Below are 24,105 nucleotides of genomic sequence, written 5' to 3'. Positions count from 1 at the left end.
CAGCGAGTCATTGAAGCTAACCCTGAAAAGATCAAGGCCTTGATTGAGATGCAGTCTCCCAGGACGGTCAAGGAGGTCCAAAGACTCACTGGTCGAGTTGCAGCCCTCAACCGATTCATCTCCCATGCGACAGATAAGTGCCTACCGTTCTTCAAAGTTCTTCGGCAAACTTTTGAATGGACAACTGAATCTGAAAAGGCTTTCCAGCAGTTAAAGCAGTGCATGGCCAATCCACCCTTCCTTTCACAAGCGATTACGGGCGAGTCCCTCTTCCTCTATTTGGCCGTCTCAAGCACTACAGTCAGTGCAGCTCTTATTAGAGAAGACGACTCTGTCCAACGACCGGTCTACTACATCAGTCGGGCTCTCAGGGGAGCAGAGTAGAATTACCCCTGTTAGAAAAATTATCCTTAGCCTTGGTCACCGCCTCTAAACGACTCCGTCCTTACTTCCAAACCCATTCCATAGTGGTCCTCACCGAATAACCCTTGAAGAAGGTCATGCAGCAACCAGAACTTTCCAGCAGACTTATGCAGTGGTCGGTGGAACTCAGCTAGTTTGACATCTCTTACCGCCCTCGAACAACAATTAAGGGACAGGCTATCACCGACTTCATCTTGGAATTCACTAATCCTACCCCAACCACTGCCTCCCCACCCCTGCCAGCTCCCATCGAGCCAGAAGACCCTCACTCTTAGACTCTCAATGTCGACGGATCATCCCGCAGGCAAGGTAGCGGTGCTGGCCTCATTCTCACCAGCCCTGAGGGTGGTTATTTCAATTGTGCTCTCCGTTTCTTGTTTGAGGCCAGTAACAACGAGGCTGAATATGAGGCACTGATAGCAGGCCTTCGCCTAGCCAGGGACATTGGTGTTAGCCACATCCGAGTGCTCAGCGACTCTCTGCTCATCGTCGGACAGATCACGGGCGAATTCGACGCCAAGGAAGGCAAAATGCGAACTTACAGGGATCTTGCACTTCCCTTGGTTCGCCTTTTCAACACCTTCCATATTAAGCACATTCCCCGGGCGGAGAATTCTAAGGCAGATGAGATGGCCCAGCTGGCTTCCGCAGACCAGTTCACACTCAACAATGGTGTCCACCTCGAATACCTATCCCACCCCGCCATTTCCCCCGACCAGCATGAAGTACAATTCCTCCAAAATGAGCCCAACCCTTGGGCGTCGGACATCCTTCGATTTCTCACAGCGAGGGAACTTCCAGATGACCACCAGCACGCCGCCAAAGTCAGGGCACGATCGTCCAATTACATCCTCGTCGACGACATCTTGTACAAACGTGGTTTCTCACGCCCCTATCTGCGGTGCCTCAATCCGACTCAAGCAACTTATGTGATGCAATAAATTCATGAGGGCATCTGTGGCAATCACTCGGGCGGCAAGTCTCTAGCCCACAAGATACTCCGTACCGGTTATTTCTGGCCCACCCTTAATCGAGATGCGACCGATTTCGTGCTCAAATGTGATAAGTGTCAGCGTTTTGCCAACATCCCCCATGCACCCCCTATAGAGTTGGTCACACTTTGCAGCCCTTATCCGTTCGCCAAATGGGGGATCGACTTGGTCGGACCACTCCCTACGGGCCGAGGCCAGACCAAGTTCGTGATCGTCGCCATTGATTACTTCACCAAGTGGGTAGAGGCAGAACCCCTCGCCACCATTACCGAGCGGAACACAACCAAGTTCATTTGGCAGTCGATCGTTTGCAGGTTTGGCATTCCTCAGGCCATCATCTCCGACAATGGTAAACAATTTGACAACGCCAAGTACAGGAAGTTCTGCGCCGACCTCCAGATTCAGCCTTGCTTCTCATCCCCTGGTCATCCCCAGGCCAATGGCCAAGTCAAGGTCACCAACCGCTCTCTCCTGAAGATCATCAAAACTAAGCTAGAAGCTGCTAAGGGACTTTGGGCTGAGGAGCTACCGAATGTACTCTGGGCTTATCGAACTACCGCTCGGACGCCCACTGGGGAAACCCCTTTCCGCTTAACATACGGCGCTGAGGCGGTTATCCCAGTAAAAGTCGGTTTGCCTACTCCCAAGGTTTCACATCCGGATCCAGCACTAACTGAAGAACTCCGTCGGGCTGACCTCGACCTAATTAAAGAACTCAGAGAGACCACCACTGTCCGACTGGCCTCATACCAACAGAAAATGAGAACACACTACAACCGCAAGGTCCGACCGAGGGAGTTCACTGTAGGGGATCTTGTCTTGAGAGAAGCAACTCTCGCTACCAAAAATCTGACTGAGGGTAAATTGGCAGCCAAGTGGGAGGGACCCTACATTGTGAAAGCCCGACCCCGACCAGGCACTTACCAACTTCAGGACCTGGAAGGTTGAGATCTCCCCCACCCATGGAACGCCGAACACCTTAAACGCTACTTTCAATAAGCTCCTATTTTTGTATTGCTCAGTTATTGCATTTTCTTTTCGGGAAATTCACACATTCTTGATATTTCCCCACGCAATGTAACTTCTTGATTATATATCTCAGTTATCTATATGTTGTCTCGGTAACATTCTTATTTGCAGCATTAAAAGCCTCTGCCAGACAGAGCACTTAAAGCCTCTGCCAGACTGAGCACTTAAAGCCTCAGCCAGACTGAGCACTAAAAGCCTCTGCCAGACAGAGCACTTAAAGCCTCAACCAGGCTGAGCACTAAAAGCCTCTGCCAGACTGAGCCCTAAAAGCCTCTACCAGGCAGAGCACTAAAGCCTCTGCCAGACAGAGCACTTAAAGCCTCAGCCAGACTGAGCATGAGCTGCCTCGGGCAGTCCGACCGTTCACACCCCCTGCCGGACCGCGCGCTAAAAGCTTCATCCAGACTGAGCGTGAAGCACTCGTCCAGACCTAACATGTAGGGCTCGGTTAAAACCACCCATGCAAAACTTCATACTTGTGGAATTCACTAACACACTTAGTCACCATTCCAGGTCCCAGTCTTCACACCACTCTTTGCTTAGTCCAAATTCCAAAGACGTTCTTATCATTTTATTAAACTTTAAATTCCACTCTGCATTGCGCAGTTCTTAAATTCCACTATCACTTTATTACATTTAACTTTCTCAGGCCTATCATTTTATTAAACTTTAAATTTCACTCTGCATTGAGTCCTTATTACAAGCTTCAATTTCACTCTTATTAACGAGGAGTTTTACAAACACTTTGCCCAGGCCTCATTTATCTAAGATCCACAAGCAGAAATATTCAAATAACCAACACAACTGAAATTTTATTCGTTCACAACTTTGTACAAAAGTTTATTACAGCAATTCATGTACAAAAGTTCATTACAGCAATTAAAAACAAAACAAAAAAAAACACGCAAAACAAAAACAACAAACCCACAAACTATCTTTTTCTCCTTCCTCCCCAGTTACTCCTCCTCAGTGGAGAGGAGGTCTTCTTCTTCAATGCCTTCATCCAGGGGGGTTTGGGCCACATCGTCTTCGCTAATTGTTACACTACTAAGGTCTAAGTCTGGGAACAACTCTCAGCCCTACGTTTGAACATCTTCCAGCCACTGTCCCAGTACTCAGCCATTTCGTGCCTATAAAAGTTCGACTGCTGGAAGCTCTCAATAACTTCTGTTTCAGTTCTGCCTCCAGCAGTCGTCCTCGATGGGCCCGCCCCCCCAGATTCCTGCCTAGCAAGGCTACTCGCGACCGCAGCATCAACCGTCGTCTGAAATTCGGCAGACCCTTTGAATTGCTCCACTGCTGCGACGCACAGATCGGGATAAGCCGCCCTTTCAGAAGCTGCCTTTGCCCTCTCTTCGTCTAGCTCTTTCTGCAGGGCCGCCCTTTCCGAAGCTGCCTTCGCCTTTTCCGACTCCAACTCCTTCTTCAGGCTCTCCTTCTCCGCCGCCACCTGCACTCTCTCTGCTTCCAACTCCCTCTGGAGCCTCCCTTTTTCCTCCCCTGCCTTGGCGCGCTCGCCCTCTAGTTCCCTCTTGAGATCGCCCACTTTGCTATCTGCCTCGTCCTTTTGCCTGACCAGCTCCTTATTATTGCTCATAGCCTCGTCATGTCGCTCGACCGCGACGGCGCAGGCTCTTTGGGCCTCGTCCGACTTCTTCTGCTCGCCAGCAAGTTGGAACTCGAGCGACACAACCTGGTGGCGTGTGTCCTCTAGCTCCGCCTTAACCGTCTGCAGCTCAATGTGGGCACTCTCCCAACTTGCACTCTTCTTCTTTAACTTTGCAAGCTGGGCCTTGGCCTCATCTGCCTTGAGTTTGGCAGCCCCCGCCTTCCTCAGCAGGGCCCCTGCTAAGGTGGTTACCTCCATTTGAGCGGAGTATAACCCCCTTAGCAGTTCAACCTCGTTGAATCTAGAGGCCGAGCGCAGGGCTGCCTCTTCTACAATCCCTACAAGGCGGTCTGCCCCTGCCCTGGCTGGGCCTTCTTCTCCCTCCAGCCGCCCCGCCACCGCACGAGCATGGTAGATCGCAGTGGTCGCACCGACTCCTCCTTCTTGAGGTACAAGACCCCCCTGGGGCTGTCCCTCCCTCCTTGGCCCAGGGCCAACAGCCTCATCCTCCACTTGCCTTTCGGGGACGGCCTTTGGGACCCCTACGACGATCGCCGCCACCACTGGCACCACCTCCATGACCTCTGAGGCAACATCCACCACTTCTGGGCCACCTACCCTTCCTGGAGCCCCTTCTACTTCACCCCCTTCAGACCCCACGGCCGCACTGGTTTCTTTCACACTCATCTCCCTCCTCTTCTTCTGGGCAGGCACTTCCTCATTCCGACTCACTCTCTTCTTCTTCTTTCCCACGCCTAATGCCTCCATCTCCTTCAAAGACCTCTCCTTCAAAGGGTCTGTTGGGGGCAGTCGCGGCACAAAATCTCCCAAGTTTTTCTTTCCTAAGGGTTTGGGGCGAGGTCAAATCCGCTCCCTCGCAACCGGTTTTGGTGGCCGGTCGGCCTGGGACTCTTTGAATTGTTGGGCTTTGGCAAGAATGGCCTGATCCTCCGCCTCCTGAACCCTTCTCCTCGCCTCCAACTCCGCTCGGTCGAGGTCCCCACTACTTGGCTTTGGCCCCAACCCCGCCTCAAACAATGCCGACGGCTGAACGAGCTCGTTCCATTTGGCCTTTTCTCTCTCCCTCCACTCCTTCACCCCCCATCCGCAGCTGCCCCCAGTTTCAGCTCTACAGACCTGATGGGCACTTTCCACACGGTGCGCGCTCCAAGCCCCCCATTGGCAGACACGTAGAACCATCGCGGCCGCCACCCCTTGATTGACGACGGCAGACCCGCCACCAACCCCTTCCCCACTGCAGCCTGCAGAGTGACCCACGTCTCCTGCTGCCCCGACGCCTTATAACACGCAAAGAATTCGTCTACCGTCATGGCCTCCCCTCCATTTGCCTTCGGCCACGCACTGGCACAGGCCAGTAGGATCTTCCATGCGTTAGGAATTAGTTTCCCCGGTGCTACCTCCAGACGGTTAAGCACATCCACCACCACTTGCGGCAGTGGCAACCTCAGTCCACCCTTCAGAGCTTCCTCATAAAGGGAAAACTCCCCTGCCCTGGCGTCAGACGGCCTTTCCGTTGATGTCGGTAGCAACAACTCCACTTCCCCAGGGATCTGGTATTTTTCGCGGATAGCCTCCAACTCCGCCTCAGTAATTGTGAATTTGTCAGCCTTCATGTGCCAATGATCTGGTTCCGCCTAGCTGATTGGCTTTGGAGCTGCTATCATGGTGGAACCGTGGGATCGTACCACTGGCTCCCCCACCCTCTCTGTCCTATACTGCGCCACTAGCTCCACAGCATCATCATCTTCAAGCGGGTCCACCCTGACAATCGCACTCCCTTCTTCGGCCATTTCTGTGGTATGTTTGCGAATCACTTCGGCGGCAGGAACAACGAAATTGAAAAAGTGTTGCAGAGGTGTATTGTGAGCAACAAAGGAATTCACACTTGGAATATTTTGATTTTTCGTGCACAAGTAGGTGAATCGAATAATGCCAAAAGCCCACGGTTTGCCCGTATTCCAAGGGTCCCAATTAATTTTCGCCAGTTTGAAAATTTTTCAAAATCATCCGCCAAAACCGTCTCTTCAACAACCACAATGACCTAACGTTTCATTTCTGATCCAACGCCTAATCTTCCCCCCTACGGGATATGGCCACGTGTACGGCCACGATGCACTGTCCATTCCCCTTACTCTGTCTTTTTTACTTCCAATCATCACTTGCCACGCCGCCCCTTGAGCCCCGCGCCAATCCGCTCGGCTTTCGCGCGATCTGCCCTCAACGGTCGGCCTGTCCTCACGGTCGGCCCCTAGGGTCGGCCTATCCTCAACGGTCGGCCTGTCCTCACGGTCGGCCCCTTGGGTCGGTCTATCCTCAACGGTCGGCCTATCCTCACGGTCGGCCCCTTGGATCGGCCTGCCCTCAACGGTCGGCCTTCTCGCGCGATCATCCTATCCTCACGGTCGGCCCCTTGGGTCGGCCTGCCCTCAACAGTCGGCCTTCTCGCGCAATCGCCCCTCTTCACGATCGGCCCTTTAGCTCGGCCAGTCAGCCATCCGCTCGGCCTTCGCGCGATCAACCCTCCCCACGGTCGGACAATCCTACGCTCGCCTCACCAACTCGGCCGCCCATCCCGGTCGGACTCATCTTCCTCATACATATTCCCTTCGCTGGTCTGAAGCTGCACTCGGGAATGGGGAACTACTGACATGGACAGGCCCACAAAGGCCATGAACCACTATAAACAACCCGAGCCCATCATTCGGGGCCCAATGCATATCCCTACTGATGGAGTCCGGAACAGCTGGAATCCAATATGGCACCAAGAACCAACAGCATTCAGGCACGCGGCGGGTGGAGGACGAGCCACATCAGCAGACAAAGATCTGCAAAGTTATTGCCATTGCACATCACCATTAATGCAGTTCGTCACAGCATTTATTACGACAACACCTCTCCGTCGGAATAGGACCCCCTTACCCTGAGTAAGGTAAGCTACAGCATAGGCTTTCGGCAAGGAGAGCAGGTCGGAAGGGACAGCGAAATGATGACCAAAGGATATAAGCAAATGTTGTAGACAAGAAAAATGTTAAGTTTTCTATCTCTAATCTTCTCCCATATACTCGACTTCTCTTCCTAACTTGCTTGTCGGAGAGTTCACTGGGGGACTATCCCGTTCCCCGTTGAACTTGCCTGCAGGTTATCTGGTGGACTTGATCATTTGGACATGGGCTGGAGGAGCTTGGACCTGTCAGATCCATTCACTGGGACGAACAGTATTAACATATATAAATAAATATAAATATATCAAGGGCGTTTCAAACCCTAAATTATTTCTTTTGTGAAAAAACTAGGGAAAGTGAAACTGTGCATCTTTTTATCACAGTGCCTCATACAACGAACGATCAAGTGGGTGTTTATTCATAAATAGGCAGATAATAAAAAGGCATTAAAAAAATCTAACTTTTCCGGTATTTTCCCTGGCAGATTCACGGTAGCCAAACGGAGGGTAAACGGAATGAACCTGGTTAAAGGCGGCAACTTTAACCGCACGGGATGTTAGGGATAGGGTTTTCACCCCACGCTGGAACTCATGGTGGTTTATCCTACTACATTAAGCGCGCACTTTCGTCTCATTATACATTTTGCAATTATTATTATCACCTTTATTAGTATTTTTTGAGAAAAATATATTTAAAAAAATGGATAAATTATAAGATTTGTTTAAAATATATTTTTTTTTATGGTTTAAAAAATTATAAATATCTCTATGTTAGAATTTTTTATTTAATAGTATTAATTAAAAAAATAAAATTCATTATTAGTCTCTTATATAATAATAAAATTACCTAAATTATTAATTAAAACATAAGTCTAATATTATTAAAAATAATTAATTGACTTGAAAATTTATTAATAAAATAGACGATTTATTATGAAATTAGAAACATCAAAGGGTGAAATGTAATTTCCAGAATACAAGAAACAATTTGTATTTAATCAAATCTCAATAAGTATATTTATAATTTATTCTTAAAAAATTTGAAAATTCAAGCCATATTACAAAATAAAATTTTAATTTTATTAATTTAAATTTAAATTTTTTTATTTTATTTTAAGATTTAAACTGCTTGTTTATCTTTGTTAAACAAAATTTTTTATTTTAATCATTAAACTTGATAAAGCAGATGTTTTAGACATTTGAAATCAAATTTAATGATTAAAATATTATGTTTTCATTAATTTTACTTCATGATGAAAATAGACAATAATTTATATTAAATTTAAATTGATAAAATTTAAAATTTATTTTTTTAGAAGTCTCAAATCTTACATTTTTATTTTATTTTATAATTTACTCTTAATTCTTTTAACAGTAACATATATTCACTCACTAATCCACCAATCTTTTGAGATGAGCATTGGCCCTTGGAAGGACTTTTATTTATTTTTAAGTACTACTCTTGCTAAAAAATAATTAGTTAAAAAAATGGAAAATTTCTATTCATAGTCTATTTTTTTTCAAATCAAGTTAAAGTGTAATTTTGAACACATAAAAATTAAAAAATAAATAAAAATTTTGAAGTACATTTTAAAAGAACTGAAATGGGAATAATAATTCCCTAATATATAAAGAACTGAAATGCGAGTTGATGGGTCATTGCAATTTTACATTATTGTTGTAGAACAATGTTCTCACAAAAAAAACAAATGCAGATCATAATTGATGTTGCGAGATTATCATACAAAAAAAGTGCAACATCTCTCTTAGAACTATGGTCCATACCATTCAACAATCGACATATTTTGTGTTGTTTCTTAAATATTAATATAAAAATAAATAAACCGACTATATAAACAAATAACTATAACTATCAAGTTGAAGTGCATCATTAAATTGTCCCAACACTACCAAATAGCATACTTTACAACTCTATTTATAGCAGACAATGTCAGAGGTAGGAATATGCAAGGGAAGCTTTGATACAGTCCTGCATATGATGGGGAGATAACTATTTACATAAAGATTGTAGTCTATTTTGTGACAGTAAATCAAACATTAGAACCTTGAGAAAACCCAAAAGAAAATCTATTGTCATCAACAGCACACTTCTCTCCAACAAAGGTAAGCACTCAAATAAACGAACAGTGTATTTTGTTGCCCTTCAACACAATGCAGAAATAATTTCATCAACGGTTTATGAGATGAGACATTTTCTGATAGCAAAGATCGAAGTGGTTGTTTCTACTCTGGTTGAGGCAGAACCTTTGAAGACTATCCACCAACACCCTCCTAATCCTGATTATAGGCAGTTCAATCTATATTTGAGATCAAGTACTGACGTCAAAAAAACAACTCTTTTGTCTTATGGAAGCCTCCATCTGCTGTACTCTGCAAGGTTTACAATTTCAACCAAATGCTTAACATCTTCTCTGAAGTCAAAGAAGACCACAAACTGCTTCTCATCTTCAAAAGATCCAATCTTTCTAAAATACTGTACCAACACGAGTTAAATTTTTCTAAATGATGTGATAACAAACAAATAGGGATATACTCTGGCAGACGACTCTCGTATCTTGTAAATCACCCTTTCTGTTCTAGAATTGAGAAAAGAAATCACAAGTACACCGGTCAAATGGCTTTGATCCCCTCAAACCATTTCTTGTGCTAAAACAGGGCTAAAGTTTTTAAAAAATGAATGTCTCTACATTTTGCAATACTTTTAGAAGGGAAAAGAAAACTCCAGGCTAGGATAGCTGGAATTCAAAAAAAAAATCTTGTTTGGAACACACCGATTTTCTCATAATTGGAAAAAGAGCTGATTGCTGAGTATAAAAAAGTCATTGCCATTCACCACAATGAGTAAGAGTTTATTGCTATTCAGAAAATTGACTTGACATTCTTAACCCCACCCAAACACAAAACAACAATAATAATAATAACAACAATAACAATAATAAAGGCAGGAAAAGTGGCTTACAACTTCAAAGAAGGAGATTAAGTTGACAAGTCTTTGATCCCCTTGGAAACGCTGCTAATTCCCCACAACAGCAGTCATCTGAATACTGACAGTCAATTGTCATCTTCCTCAAAACTTTAGCATTTCTCAGCAAATACTCTATCACATCAAGCTCATAATCTTTCCCTCTAAATGCTTTGACATTAATCTTCTTGAGATGTAATAACAAACAACTGGGTACTTCTTGTGGTGGATTCCAACATGCAGCTGAAGTACTGAATATACTTCCCTAATCACAAGAAGAAATTAAAAGCTAGAAACTTTGAAACATTGCTAACTAAATCATATAACAAATATCACATACTGTTAGGATAAGAACTTCAAGATTAGGCGAGCACCGAAGCAAGTCTGCCAACAATTTCAAATTCCAGCTAGTGTCAAAATCAGCACCAAAGTTCAATTGGGTCAAATTATGGAAGGTAGGCAACATATAATCATTTACATCAGTCTGAAACTGCACAGGAGACAAATAGACATATTACAATCCTTTTGTTAGGATATTATGATATAATAGATTAGTTATCTCACAACATATTCTTATGGAGGTGCATTAAGGTCTCTGTCCCAGCACAGCATCTCTCTATCCAAGGACATAGCTATTCACTAACAAAACCTACAATCTTACTCATTCTTCACAAATATTTACTCTCCTGGTGTCAAATATTTTACGCTATTGATCAAACCCACTAATTAAAAAAAAATTGAAAAAACCACTTACATCATGTGAAACCTTAAAATTCTACTATTAACAAAATACATGAGAACTTAAAAGTTGTAAACTAAAGATCAAAACTTAAATGGTGTGTTTAGATATTTCAGGAAACATATTATAAAATAATAAAGATGAGAAAAATTTGAAGGTGAATTTTCCAAGTAATTATACCTAGAAATCCCTCTCCCCCCCCCCCCCCCCCCCCCCCCTTTTTTTTTCATTTCCTTCCCTTTGCCATATATATCAGTATGAAATAGGAAAGAAAATTTTTATATGATATGCAGTAAACCAATACGTTCTCTTTGTAGCATAGTTTTCAACTCTTTAATTTCAAAAGCATAAACTAAAACAACATAATCAAGTAAAGTATCCTATGTTTTTTTTATTGATAAATAACTGTAACTATATTAGAAGGCAACTAAAGAGCAGCAACCTAGCACATGTTAAGTATACACAGTAAATAAAAAATAAAACCCATATATCCACAAGGATGTGCACTCCCAAAAAGTCAACAAAAGAATAGTAGGAAATGAAAAATCCTCCTTTTTAACCACAAAAATAGAGATGCAGACACTACTTCTTTCAAAGCACAGAAGTAGTTCTCCCTCCCTCCAAAAGACCTGCAATTTCTCTATCAAAATACACCACATAGCAAACAGAGAAGCTGCCTCCCAAGGTTTCCTACTACTACGCTTCGAACAACCCCTCAGCCAACCAGAAAAGAGGTCCTTCACCAAACCCAACATCACCCAAACAATATCAAACACCAAGAACAGCAAATTGCAAAATTTTCTGGCCACTAGGCAATGCAACAACAGATGATTCACTGATCATTTTATTTGTTTGGAGGTGAATGGGCCATTTATTTGTTTCTCTTGCCATAAAAAGGAGCATATCTAATAACAGGGATTGGACTTCTGAGGGGAAGTCGCTCTTTCTTGATTGATGGTCATCGGAGGAAGGGTGCTAACATGACACATTCTAATGGTTGTTTGGGTTTGTTTTCTCAGCTTGCCAGTCCATTACATGCCTTTGTTTCTATGACTTTAATTTATGATGGTTGTTTGGGTTTCACGGTTGTCTATGTACCATAAACATTCTCTGTTACACAGGCTTAAAACCCATTGGACAATTGATAAGGCCTTAAACACAGCACAAGAAAAATAATTAGGGACAAAAGAAGCATCAAAAGAGTACTTCAATTATTGCAAGTATACTTTAAAAACACGACAAACATCACAACTAATGAGTAGGGAAACTTACAGCCAAATGTGCTTCAAGAACCTTAACATTTGTAATCCCACTAAGAAGCTTATACATACGAAGACCATCAATGAAACTTCCGCGTCTTAAGCAAACATGTCTGACAAAAAATGATGCTTTGGACAAAGACGGTAAATTTCTTAACAAAATATCCACACAATCTGCAAGATAAAGGTACTCGAGTTGGGGGGCATCTACCACAAGTTTGCAACCCTGATCATCAGGTTCATCTGAGTCATCCAGCTGATCTATAAAATCATCTCTGTAACAAAAAACAGTCAAACGTTTCAACGTAGGCACAGAAACATTCAGAACCATTTGTGAATCCACCGTCCACCTGTGTATATACATTTCTTCAAGAATTGGGCAACCAATTAAGAACTCCTGCAATGAGTCTTCATCTCCATATTCAACATAATCTAGCCTAAGACTCTTAAGACTAGGAAGCCAAACTGAACAAGGAATATCAAGCAAAACCCCAGAAAGACTCAGAACCACTAGTGTTTTGCTAGTGAAAAGCCTAACTGGCAACCTAACATTAATCTCGAACCCATTAATAAGATTTAGGTCTTCAACATTACGCTTAACTGCAGCAGAGATCCATGTATCAACAAGGTCAAGAAGTTCAAGTGATCCTCCAATCTGGAGATGAAATTTCTGGAAGCAGGGTGCATCACTGAGAAGCAATACTCTATTCACGAAATACTGAAAGCTCAAATCAACTTCTTTTCGTTTATCTTCACTCAATCGAGCATATTCCTGAAAACATTTGGAGTCATCAAAATCCAAGTTTGGAACAGAAGTCCAGAGGTATTGCCATCTTGTCGACAGAGTGCTGGTTCCAACTGCATATTTTGTTGGAAGGAATGAAAGAATGTGGCACAAAAGGGCATCTGGCAAATTGCTGATCCTGTCTATGTTCTTCCCAATATTTGAATCCATTACTTCACTCCACCAATGCTTTACCTAAATTAAACTATTTTTCCAGTTAAAAATGCAAAGGCACATCAGCATAACATTTAAAAAAAAAAAAAAAAACCCTATTTTAACCATTTTATAACTTTTTCTAAAAATAATAATAGGGTAAGGACAACTATCAATGTCAAAAAATTATCTTTCATGTCAGTGCCTCATACACCGTTGCGTTTGTTAACATATAATATACATATAATATATCCCCCACTATGTATAGCTGTATCCTTGCATCTGTAAAGGCAACCTTGCATCTGTAAAGGCTCCATGTGTAGCTGTAAATTCCAGGCATCCAATGCTAATTGTCTCCCTCTCCTCTCTATAAAGAGAGGGAGCTTGCTCTCTTGTAATTACACTGAAATATAATACAATAACACCAACTTTCAGTTCCTCTCTTTTTCTCTCCCTCGTTACCAAACTCACATGGTATCAGAGCGTAGAAACACAATTCTGGCATCCCTCAATTTTAGGTCTTAGTTCCGTACACAGTGGACTATACCAAACAGCTCGGAATTTCCCTACGATCCCAACGGCACCAAGCCCATCACCAAACAAGCCTTCACGCGCTCTCACGCGCCGCTTCTTCTCTCGGCGCGTCTCTGCTTCCGTTGCCACTCTCACACGCGCTGCCACGCGCCCTCCATCCTGCCCTGTCGTGCGCCGTACCTGCTACCGTGCACCAGCGTGCGCCGTTCGACTACCGTGAGCCGCGTGTGCGCCGTTCCGCTATTGTGCACCCGCGTGCGCCATTCTGCTAACATACGCTGCCAGTCCCCTCTGCTACCGTGCGCCGCACGCCCTTCCTGCTAACGTGCGCCGCTGACCTCATTTTCCACCCTGCTGACATCATCCTTGCACAGCCCACCTTTCCTAGCTATTTTCGACCTTCCGGACTCACTGGTACACTCTGTTTTACCTAATTTTGCTCCTACAGGTCTCTCCCTATCCATTTAGACCTCCTCATCTATTATTATGGATCGTCCTGATGCCTCCCATCCTATTTCCGTTATTTTGGATGGTTCCAACTATGTCCTATGGGCCCAAGCCATGTCTTCCTTCCTCAAAGGAAAGAAGCTCTGGCGAATTATCACCGGGGACATCACCCAACCGGTCAAAGACACTGCTGAAACCACTATTTCCCCTGCTACTCCTACATATGAAGATCGCCTTGAGGAATGGGACAGTAAGAATTACCAAATCATTACCTGGTTTCGGAATACGTCTGTTACCTCTATCAGTCTTCAGTTTGGCCGCTTTCAGCTTGACTCTGTCACCACTCCTGCCAAAGATATCTGGGATTTTTTGAAAGAGCGCTACCAGACTACGGGTCTTGCTCATCAATATCAACTTCAGAGCCAACTTCATCGGATGCGCCAAGAATCTAGTCAGTCCATCAATGACTTCCTCTCTCAAATGTACTCCGTTTGGGACCAGCTTGCTCTTTCTGAACCAACTTGGCCTCACCAAGAAGATGCTGTTTTATTTACTGCTTATCGTAATCAGCAAAGGTTGGTGCACTTTCTTATGGCTCTCACTTCATCTTTTGAGCCTGTACGTGCCTCTCTTCTTCATCGCCATCCCTTGCCCACTCTGGAACAAGCTATTTCTGAGTTGCTATCAGAAGAGACTCGTCTTGGTACTCTCCAACCTCATCATGTGGACTCTGTTCTTGCCACTCCCCCGTACCAACCATCATTCCCCCAGCGGACCACTGCCTGTCTCTACTGTCAGAATCGGGGCCTTCCTTCCACACATCTCCTGGTCAATTGCCCAGTCAGAACCTGCCGATATTGCAACAAACTTAGTCCTGGTCATCTGCAACAGGATTGTCTTCGCCATCCATCCCGCTCATCCTCCAACAACCACTCTTCTCGCGGTGGTTCTTCTCGGGGGAGCTTTCATCGTTCCAGAAACCAATCTCATCCTGGGAATCAGTTTCCTCACACTGCCACTGCTGCTGCTGCCGCCGAGGGTTTTTCTGAGTCTCCGGCTCCGTCTACCCCTCTCTTTTCTCCAACAGATGTCGAGGCCATGTTCAAACACCTTCTCTCCCCTTCTGGTACACCTCCTCCTACTGCTTTGTCTGTAATTCCAGGTAACTCTTCTTGGTATTTTGATTCTGCCTGTTGTAATCATATGACCTCCAGTTCAACTATATTTTCTTCTATCTCTTCCTCTCCTCATATTCCCTCAATTCAAACTGCTGATGGTTCTCTCATGACTGTCCGTCATCTTGGTACTGTTTCCACATCTTCCTTAACTTTACCTCAAGTTTATCATATCCCTGCTCTCACTTTAAACCTTATCTCTATTGGTCAATTATGTGAACTTGGTCTAACTGTCACCTTTTCTGCTACTCATTGTTTGGTGCAGGACCCTCAGACGAGGCAGACTATTGGGATCGGCCGTAAGCATGGACGTCTCTATGAGCTCATTCACCTTCATGTTCCTGCCTCTCCTCAGATTGCTGCTCCTGCCTCTGCTTCCTCATTATCTCCTTTTCAGCTTTGGCATTGTCGCTTAGGACATATTTCTATTACTCGCTTAAAGTCTTTGGTTTCTAGTGGACAATTGGGTCATGTAATTCCAGATACTTTCGATTGTATACCCTGTCAACTTGCCAAACAACCTGCTTTATCATTCAATAAAAGTACTTCTGTTTCCTGTGCACCTTTTGATCTTATACATTCGGATATTTGGGGCCCTTCCCCTACCACTACTATGGGGGGATCTCGTTATTTTGTTGTTTTCATTGATGATTTTTCACGGTTTACCTGGATTTTTCTCATGAAAACTCGGTCTGACCTCAAAACTCTTTATTATCGATTTGCCCAAATGATCCACACCCAATTTTCTAAAACCATCAAACTTTTTCGCTCCGACAATGCTATGGAATATCGGGATTCAGATTTCCTTTCTTTTCTTCAGAGTCATGGTACACTGCCTCATCGTTCCTGTGCTGGCACGTCCCAGCAAAATGGCCGTGCTGAACGGAAACATAGGCATATTCTTGACACTACTCGCGCTCTCCTTCTTTCTTCTTCCTGCCCTGAAAACTTTTGGGGGGAAGCTGCCCTCACTGCTGTCTACACTATCAATTGTGCTCCTTCCCCTGTCATCCATAATCAAACTCCATTTGAACGTCTGCATGGCACTCCCCCTCCCTATGCTAATCTTCGGGTTTTTGGCTCTGCCTGCTTTGTTCTCCTTCAATCTCATGAACGCACCAAGCTTGAACCGCGTTCTCGTCTTTGTTGCTTTCTTGGGTATGGAATTGAACATAAAGGCTTTCGCTGTTGGGACCCTCTCTCTAAACGTCTTCGTATCTCCCGCCATGTAGTTTTTTGGGAGCACCAAATGTTTTCCTCCCTATCCTCGTTTCACTTACCTGCACTTTCCACTAATGTACTGTTTACTAATCCTTCCATCGATCTCTTCTCTGATGATTTTGATACAGGTCCCTCCGTCATTGAGACGCCCTTGCTTACTCCTGCTCCCCACCAGACTGCTCTCCCTGAAGGTCCACCTCTCCCTGCACCACCTCCTTCTCCACTGGTTCTTCCTCCCACCGATCCTCCTACGGGTCGACCACACCGGGTAACTCAACCTCCTATCCACCTTCGTGATTATATTGTTGGGTCTGCTGCCTTTTCTACTTATGAACCTACCTCCTATCGTGAGGCTTGTACTAATCCTCTTTGGCAGCAAGCTATGACTGATGAACTTCAGGCTTTGGACAAAACTCATACTTGGGATCTTGTTGACCTTCCTCCTGGCAAAACTGCGATTGGTTGCAAATGGGTTTACAAAATCAAGACTCATTCTGATGGCTCGATTGAACGCTACAAAGCTCGTCTTGTTGCCAAGGGTTTCAACCAGGAATATGGGATTGATTATGAGGAAACCTTCGCTCCTGTTGCTCGGCTTACCTCTGTTCGCAGTTTACTGGCTGTTGCTGCTGCTCGCCACTGGGAGCTTTTTCAAATGGATGTCAAAAATGCCTTCCTCAATGGTAATCTTCTTGAGGAGGTCTACATGCAACCTCCCCCTGGGTCTACTTTTCCCCCTCATAAGGTTTGCAAACTACAGCGTGCCCTCTATGGCCTCAAGCAAGCACCCCGTGCCTGGTTTGCTAAGTTCAGTTCTACCATTCATGACTTTGGGTTCACCTCCAGCTCCTATGACTCTGCTCTTTTTATCCGGACTACTCCTCATGGTACCACTCTTCTCCTTCTGTATGTGGATGATATGATTATCACTGGTAATGATGCAGCTGGTATTCTCCACCTCAAACGCTTTCTCCACCGACAGTTTGAGATGAAGGACCTTGGTACTCTCAACTACTTTTTAGGCCTTGAAGTCTCTCATGATCCTACTGGCTCTTACTTATCTCAGGCCAAATATGCATCCGATCTTCTGGCTCGTGCTGGTCTTACTGATTGCAAAACTACATCTACTCCAGTTGATCCTCAGATTCGTCTCACTCCTCTCGACGGGGCTCTCCTCCCTGATGCTACTCTCTATCGTCAGCTCGTCGGCAGTCTTGTCTATCTCACAGTAACTCGTCCTGACATTGCCTATGCTGTTCACATTGTTAGTCAGTTCATGTCGGCTCCTCGCACTCCCCACTATACTGCTCTCCTTCACATCCTTCGGTACATCAAAGGCACCCTGTTCCATGGCCTTCACTACTCTGCTTCCTCATCTCTGGAACTGCGTGCCTTCTCTGATGCTGATTGGGCTGGGGATCCTACGGATCGACGCTCCACCACGGGCTTCTGTTTCTTCTTAGGGGATTCTCTTCTTACTTGGCGTAGCAAAAAACAATCCCTCACTGCCCGTTCTAGCACCGAAGCTGAATACCGAGCTCTTGCCGATACTACTCAGGAACTTCTCTGGCTTCGCTGGCTCCTCACTGATATGGGTATTTCCTCTTCTGGCGCTACCGCTCTTTATTGTGACAATCAGAGTGCTATTCAGATTGCTCACAATGATGTTTTCCATGATCGCACCAAGCATATTGAGATTGATTGCCATTTCATTCGACAACATGTTACACGTGGTACTGTTCATCTTCTCCCAATTGCTTCTGCCGATCAACCTGCTGATATCTTCACCAAGGCTCATTCTCCTGGGCGCTTTCGTGATCTTGTTTCCAAACTCAACTTGGTCGATGCCTACCCTCCTTGAGTTTGCGGGGGGCTGTTAACATATAATATACATATAATATATCCCCCACTATGTATAGCTGTATCCTTGCATCTGTAAAGGCAACCTTGCATCTGTAAAGGCTCCATGTGTAGCTGTAAATTCCAGGCATCCAATGCTAATTGTCTCCCTCTCCTCTCTATAAAGAGAGGGAGCTTGCTCTCTTGTAATTACACTGAAATATAATACAATAACACCAACTTTCAGTTCCTCTCTTTTTCTCTCCCTCGTTACCAAACTCACAGCGTTTATTCACAAATACGAAAAATAAAAAGCATTTGAATTCGAAATTTTCCTTTATTTCCCTGGCATATTCTCGGTAGCCAAACGGAGAGTATAATCTTCAGATCGAAGTAGAAATAGTACAGAAACGAACCTGGCTAATGAGGGTTCGGCCACCAATGGGTTTTTGACGACGAAAATGATTCTGCAACTTCAATGGCACCGAACGTTAGGGTTAGGGTTTCACCCGACGGACCTCATGGTAACTTGTCTACGGCTATCGGAGTAGATGAAACGCACGCTTCACCGCATTGTACATTGTGCTTTATAGTACTTATTTTTAGATTACACCATCCTCAACGAGTCCGAATCCTCTCCAGCCCCTCTCTCCGTCCGTTCCTCCAGCCAAGGGTTCAGATAAAGCCACGTTGCCTACAAAAAAAAATATACGGCTCAGATTTCGTTCTTTAAAAAAAAAAATACACACCACTTACACACACTGACAGCACATACAGCTCAGGTTTCTCACTGACACACGCACACTCAGCACACACTCACTCTACTCTTCTCTCTCCCCCCTCTCTCTCTATATATATATATATATATATATCACATTTCTAACCAAAAAAAAAAATTTAAAATCACACACTCTCTCTATCACATTTTTAATAAAAAATAAAAAAATATATTTTAATTTTTTCATTTTATTTTCATAATATTTATAAATATAATTTTTAATATAAAATTTTAATTTTTATAAAGTAATATTGTTGAAAATATACTTTTAAAATAAGATTAATATTAAATATATTTAATAAAAATTTAAAATAAATAAAAAGTAATTACTATGTTTAGTTATGCTTTTAAAGTATTATTTTTAAAATATAAAATTATTTTGATGAAAATAAATACATAAAAATCATATATTTTTGAAATTCTCAAAAATAATCTTCATTTTAAAAAAAATATGAAAATAATTCAATCTGTGTATAGATGTAAATTTTTTATTTTCTTCTAAACATAAATTCAATTAATGTTATAAAATTAAAATTTTATATTAAAAATTATATATATATATTATGAAAAACATTAAAATAATTTTTTAATTTTTTATTAAAAATGAGAGAGAGAGGATGGGATGTGACCGTGTGCTGCAGTGACGTGAGGGAGAGAGAGGAGTGTAAGAGAAAAGGAAATGGTTTGGTGTGGGTGTGTTTGGAAAGTGTTTGTTTAAAGAAATAAATCTGAACCATTTATTTTCTTGTAGGCGACGTGGCTTTATCTCGGCCCTTGGCCGGAGGAACTGCTGGAGAGAGGAGCTGGAGAGGATCCGGACTCATCCTCAACACCAAGTTTTAAAATTTTAAAATAATTATATTATATTTTTTGAAGTTTAAATCCCATTTTTATCAGTTGCTTTGTTTGGATGAAAAAAAGATTATCATATACTTAATATTAAAAATATATTTCCATTAATTATCATTTGATTCTCCATGGAGGAGTGACAGTGTTACATAGCATTTCTTCACAATTTCATTTCATTTCAATTTTTATGATTTGGTGAATGAGAACTATGTTATATGGAACAGGGTCCCTGATGTGCTCAAAGCACAGCAGTGACTGTAGTACATCCATTTGAGATGTATTATGATCTTATTTTTATGATCTAAATCATTCATATTGTAGGATTTATTGAGTATTTCATTCCTATCAAAAATTATATTAATCGGATATTAATAACTATATAATCGAATTGCATATTTTTTATGCTGTTTTTCAAAAGAAAAACTTATTATTTATTTTTTTGGTTATTGATCATATAGTTGTTGATATCCGATTAATATAATTTTTGGTAGATATGAAGTACTTAACAAATCCTACAAAATAACGGTTTGAATCATAAAAATAAGATCATAATACACCTCAAACGAAGGCACCACAATCACTACTGTGCTCAAAGCACAGCAGTGACCCATTTTCCATGCTATATTGAATCCTTTAGTTTTGACAATAATGTATATAGAAGGGTTAGAATGTTAAATGGTTATAAAAATATTCTAATCTTTATATTAACATTTTAAAGATTTTTAGTCTCCGTTTGAAAAGTGGGTTGGCTTTTTAATTTTTTAGGCTATTTTAACCTGGGCTAAAAAGTTTGGTTTGAGAAGGACTTTTTGACTTTTTTAATTTTTTTTGTAAGAGAAGAGTGTAATGATTATGAATTGGATGTAATGTTTTGTTTGTTGTGACTAAAATAGCAGATTTTGTCTTTTGTGACTAAAATAGCCACAAAAGCCCTTGCCAAACTAATTTTATTTTAGATATCAAATTAAGGGTTTTGGGGAACAATGGTAAAAAGCTAGTTGTTTTGCCTTTTTAATTTTTTTAGCCAAAAAAATTAATTTTTTTATCCAAAATAACCCAACTTTTTGCCCAAAAAAAATCACCAAAAAAGTCAAAAAATCAAAAAATCAACTTTTTACAACTTCCCAAAACACCACTAAATCTTTTGTCACTAACATTTCCCAATTCTTCCTAATATTCTTGGACCATGTTTCACATTTTTGTTTCCTGTATCGTTTCTTGATTCCCTATACCATATTGACAGCCATACAATATAAACTGTCTATTTTTCTAAGAGAAGCCAACAGCACACCAATTACAATAGTATAAACAATTAAACAAAGTTGGAAGAAACATTAGGGACAACATCGTTAAAACTCCAATTTTCACTCAAAAACTGTAAAGCTTCAACATTTTACACAAGTGAGGAAGAGTTGGATAATACTCAAAATCCTATTTGGTGTTGTGGGGATGTATTTTCTAAATACCAACACGTGGCAAGGTGACGCCGACGTGTCAGCCGAGGTATCACGTGTCCAGGTTGTGACGCCGAGGTGATCTCGGCAAGGCCGAGATCGTCTCCGAAGATATCGAAATCCGAGATAAATAAATAAAAGATAAGGGACAAGAGTCCTAGAGTAAAGAGAAGACTAAGCTAAGATAAGGATAAATCTCTTAGGGAGTTTATCTTTATCTCTTGAGAAATCCAAAGTAAGCACTGAATGGAAGTCCATAGAAGTCAGGCTTCTAGTGGGATCAGGATTGAGTTGGCTATAAAAGAGAGGCACCCCCGTGGGTCTAAGATACGCAGTTTTATGCTTTGAATAGTGAGTTTAGCACTTGATTATCTTTGAGAGATATACTGACTTGATCGTCGGAGTGCCCCCGGGTGGAAGAGCCACCGCTGGAGCTTTTTCTTTCTATTGCAGGTTAGCTGAAGCCATCTATTCTGCCGGTGCTCTCCAGCTGATTACTAGGCGGGCAGTGTGGTCAGAAAATCACCCACACAATTTGGCGCCGTCTGTGGGAAACTTAGAAGAATAGATGGCCAGTAACGGACAGAAGGAAAACATTGGGGGCGACACTCCTGCTGGGAGTGGCAGACCAATTGACCTTGACATTGAAGGAGACAACCACAATTCAGAAACTCATGACCAGGGCCACGGCGCGAAAGACGTCGGCCAGGAGGGCGACACTTCGAAGAGGGCAGAACAAGGCAAGTACTATAACGAAGATAACCTTCAGGTATGGAGGGATAGGTGCCTACGGAGGGATGAGGAAATAAAAGAATTGGCAAACAAGTTGGCAGACCTTCAGTCGGTCATCAACTTCATGATGCAAAATAATGTCATGCAGCCACCATACCCGTTGCAGGATACGCCGATGCCCGCAACTAATACACAGAAGAAGGGAAGAAGAGCAATCCCCGAAGTCCCTCAACACACCAGGAGCGGAAGGCACTCTCACCGACCTTCCAAGGAAGTCGGACAAGAGGAACCAAGACGAGAGGAGTCCCGAAGGACGTATCAGACGAAGGACCCAGAGTCCAAAGAATATCGGCATGTTCAAGGGCAGGCGCTCTGCTTTGACACAACACATGGAGAAAGATCAAAACGAGCCCACCACGAGGCTAAAAGTAGTGTGCCAAAAAGATTAAAGTCCAAAGATAGCCGAGCTCCAGGGAGGAGTAAAGAAGACTTGAGAGATTACCTCAAGAGGAAACAACAGAATGCTGAAGTCGAGGTAACTTCCCCGGTTAAGCTAAAGACACCATTCTCAGTAGAACTGGACAAATTTCAAGCACCAAAGAGATTCAGTATGCCGAGGTTCCAAATATATGATGGAAAGTCAGATCCCAACTTCCACGTTGGGCTATACCTGAATTCAATTGCATTATATAGTGGGAACGAACTGTTACTCTGCAAAGTATTCCCCTTGTCCTTTGGGAAAATTGCATCAGATTGGTTCCATAAACTACCGAAGGGAAACGTAAAGTCTTGGGAAGGCCTGGCCGAGATGTTTGTGGCCAGATTTGTAACAAATAAACTTCAGCCCTTGAGGGTCGACGCACTGATGGCTTTAAAGATCGCCAAGGATGAAGGCCTTAGGGCCTACGCAAAAAAGTACTACGAGGTGTTCAATCGAATACCTGATTGCAACCAAGAGGTGACAGTTGTGTCCTTCAAGAACGGCCTAAAAGATGACTGCCCATTACGGAAATCTTTGGCAAAGACATTGCCAAAAAGCATGGAAGAACTCATGGCGAGAATAGAGAAATATGCCAGAGCCAAGGAGGAAACGTCGGGAAATAAAGAAATAAAGCAGGAGAAAGGAAATGGCTCGCCGAAGCGAAGCCGAGGTAACAACGGACCGACCAAGCAAGAAACGGACTTGAAGGCGAAACAGGCAGTAACGACTATATTTCGAGTCCCGATCTATAAAGTCTTGGATCAAATACGAAACCAACCCTATTTCAGAGGACCGACAAGAACACTTGGGGAATTTATGGGAAGAAACGTCGGTAGGCGTTGTGCTTACCACAATGAAGAAGGGCGCCCAACTCAGGGTTGTAGAGCCCTAAAAGCACACTTAGAAGACTTGGTAAGGCAAGGACATCTGAGGGACCTTTTTGATGAAGCCAGGACCAGAGAAGAACAAGTAAGATTGCCTCAAGCACCAGCAGCTCCGCCTTTCCCAGCACAGCAACCGCCCGCTGGAGGATCACGGGTGGTTAACGTAATTCACTCAAAGGTGAACGAAAATGACATACAAGGGGAGACGTAGAAGGTAAAACACCTGCAGCACGTGAACCAGGTTGGACATAAACGACCTCGGCCTGAAGAATGCCAGGGACCGACGATAGCCTTCACTGAAGCCGACTTAGAGATGGTCCAGCATCCCCATAATGATGCCTTGGTAGTATCCCTCCAAGTTGGGCAGTGCCAAGTAAAACGCATCCTAATTGATCAAGACAGCTCTTGTGACATCATGTACGTTAGATGTTACAAAGAGCTGGGCCTTCATCCTGATGACTTAGAGTAGTCAAATGGCCCGATGGTCGGCTTCAATGGAACGCCAACGTGGCCACTGGGCGCAACAAGCTTGGAGGTACAAGCTGGCACTAAGAAGATCAGGACAGAATTCATGGTGATTGACACACCTTCGCCATATAAAATCATCTTGGGAAGACCATGGTTGTATGCAATGGGGGCAGTTCCCTCAACATTGCATCAACTACTACGGTTCCCAACAGAGCATGGGATTGAAGAAATCAGAGGAGATCAACTGCAGGCAAAGAATTGCTCCATGGCAGCAATGAAATCCACCTGCAACATTCGAGAACCAGAAAAG

General features: G+C 43.2%; 1 protein-coding gene across 6 annotated transcripts in view; it reads right to left on the bottom strand.

Moving 5' to 3' along the window:
* Window positions 1-8,818: 8,818 nt before the first annotated feature.
* LOC114321659 (F-box protein At4g09920) overlaps window positions 8,819-24,105 on the bottom strand; it is a 49,747-nt gene continuing 34,460 nt past the window's right edge. The window contains exons 2-6 of one of the 6 annotated variants that reach the window (XM_082884363.1): window positions 18,566-18,654; window positions 12,010-12,985; window positions 10,339-10,488; window positions 9,996-10,263; window positions 8,819-9,406 (exon numbers count right to left, since the gene is read on the bottom strand). In XM_082884363.1, the coding sequence (XP_082740489.1) occupies window positions 10,000-10,263; window positions 10,339-10,488; window positions 12,010-12,951 (1,356 nt within the window). In that variant the 5' untranslated portion in view covers window positions 12,952-12,985; window positions 18,566-18,654 and the 3' untranslated portion in view covers window positions 8,819-9,406; window positions 9,996-9,999. Of the gene's footprint in view, window positions 9,613-9,995; window positions 10,264-10,338; window positions 10,489-12,009; window positions 12,986-18,565; window positions 18,784-24,105 lie in introns of those variants that run through there. The other 5 variants (XM_082884366.1, XM_082884367.1, XM_082884365.1 and 2 more) reach the window with 5 other exon arrangements.

The sequence above is a fragment of the Camellia sinensis genome, chromosome 8 (assembly GCF_055761805.1).
Source record: "Camellia sinensis isolate YWXY chromosome 8, ASM5576180v1, whole genome shotgun sequence".
NCBI lineage: Eukaryota > Viridiplantae > Streptophyta > Magnoliopsida > Ericales > Theaceae > Camellia > Camellia sinensis.
The sequence above is the reverse complement of the archived record's forward strand: the minus strand, read 5'-3'. Positions and strand labels throughout refer to the sequence as shown.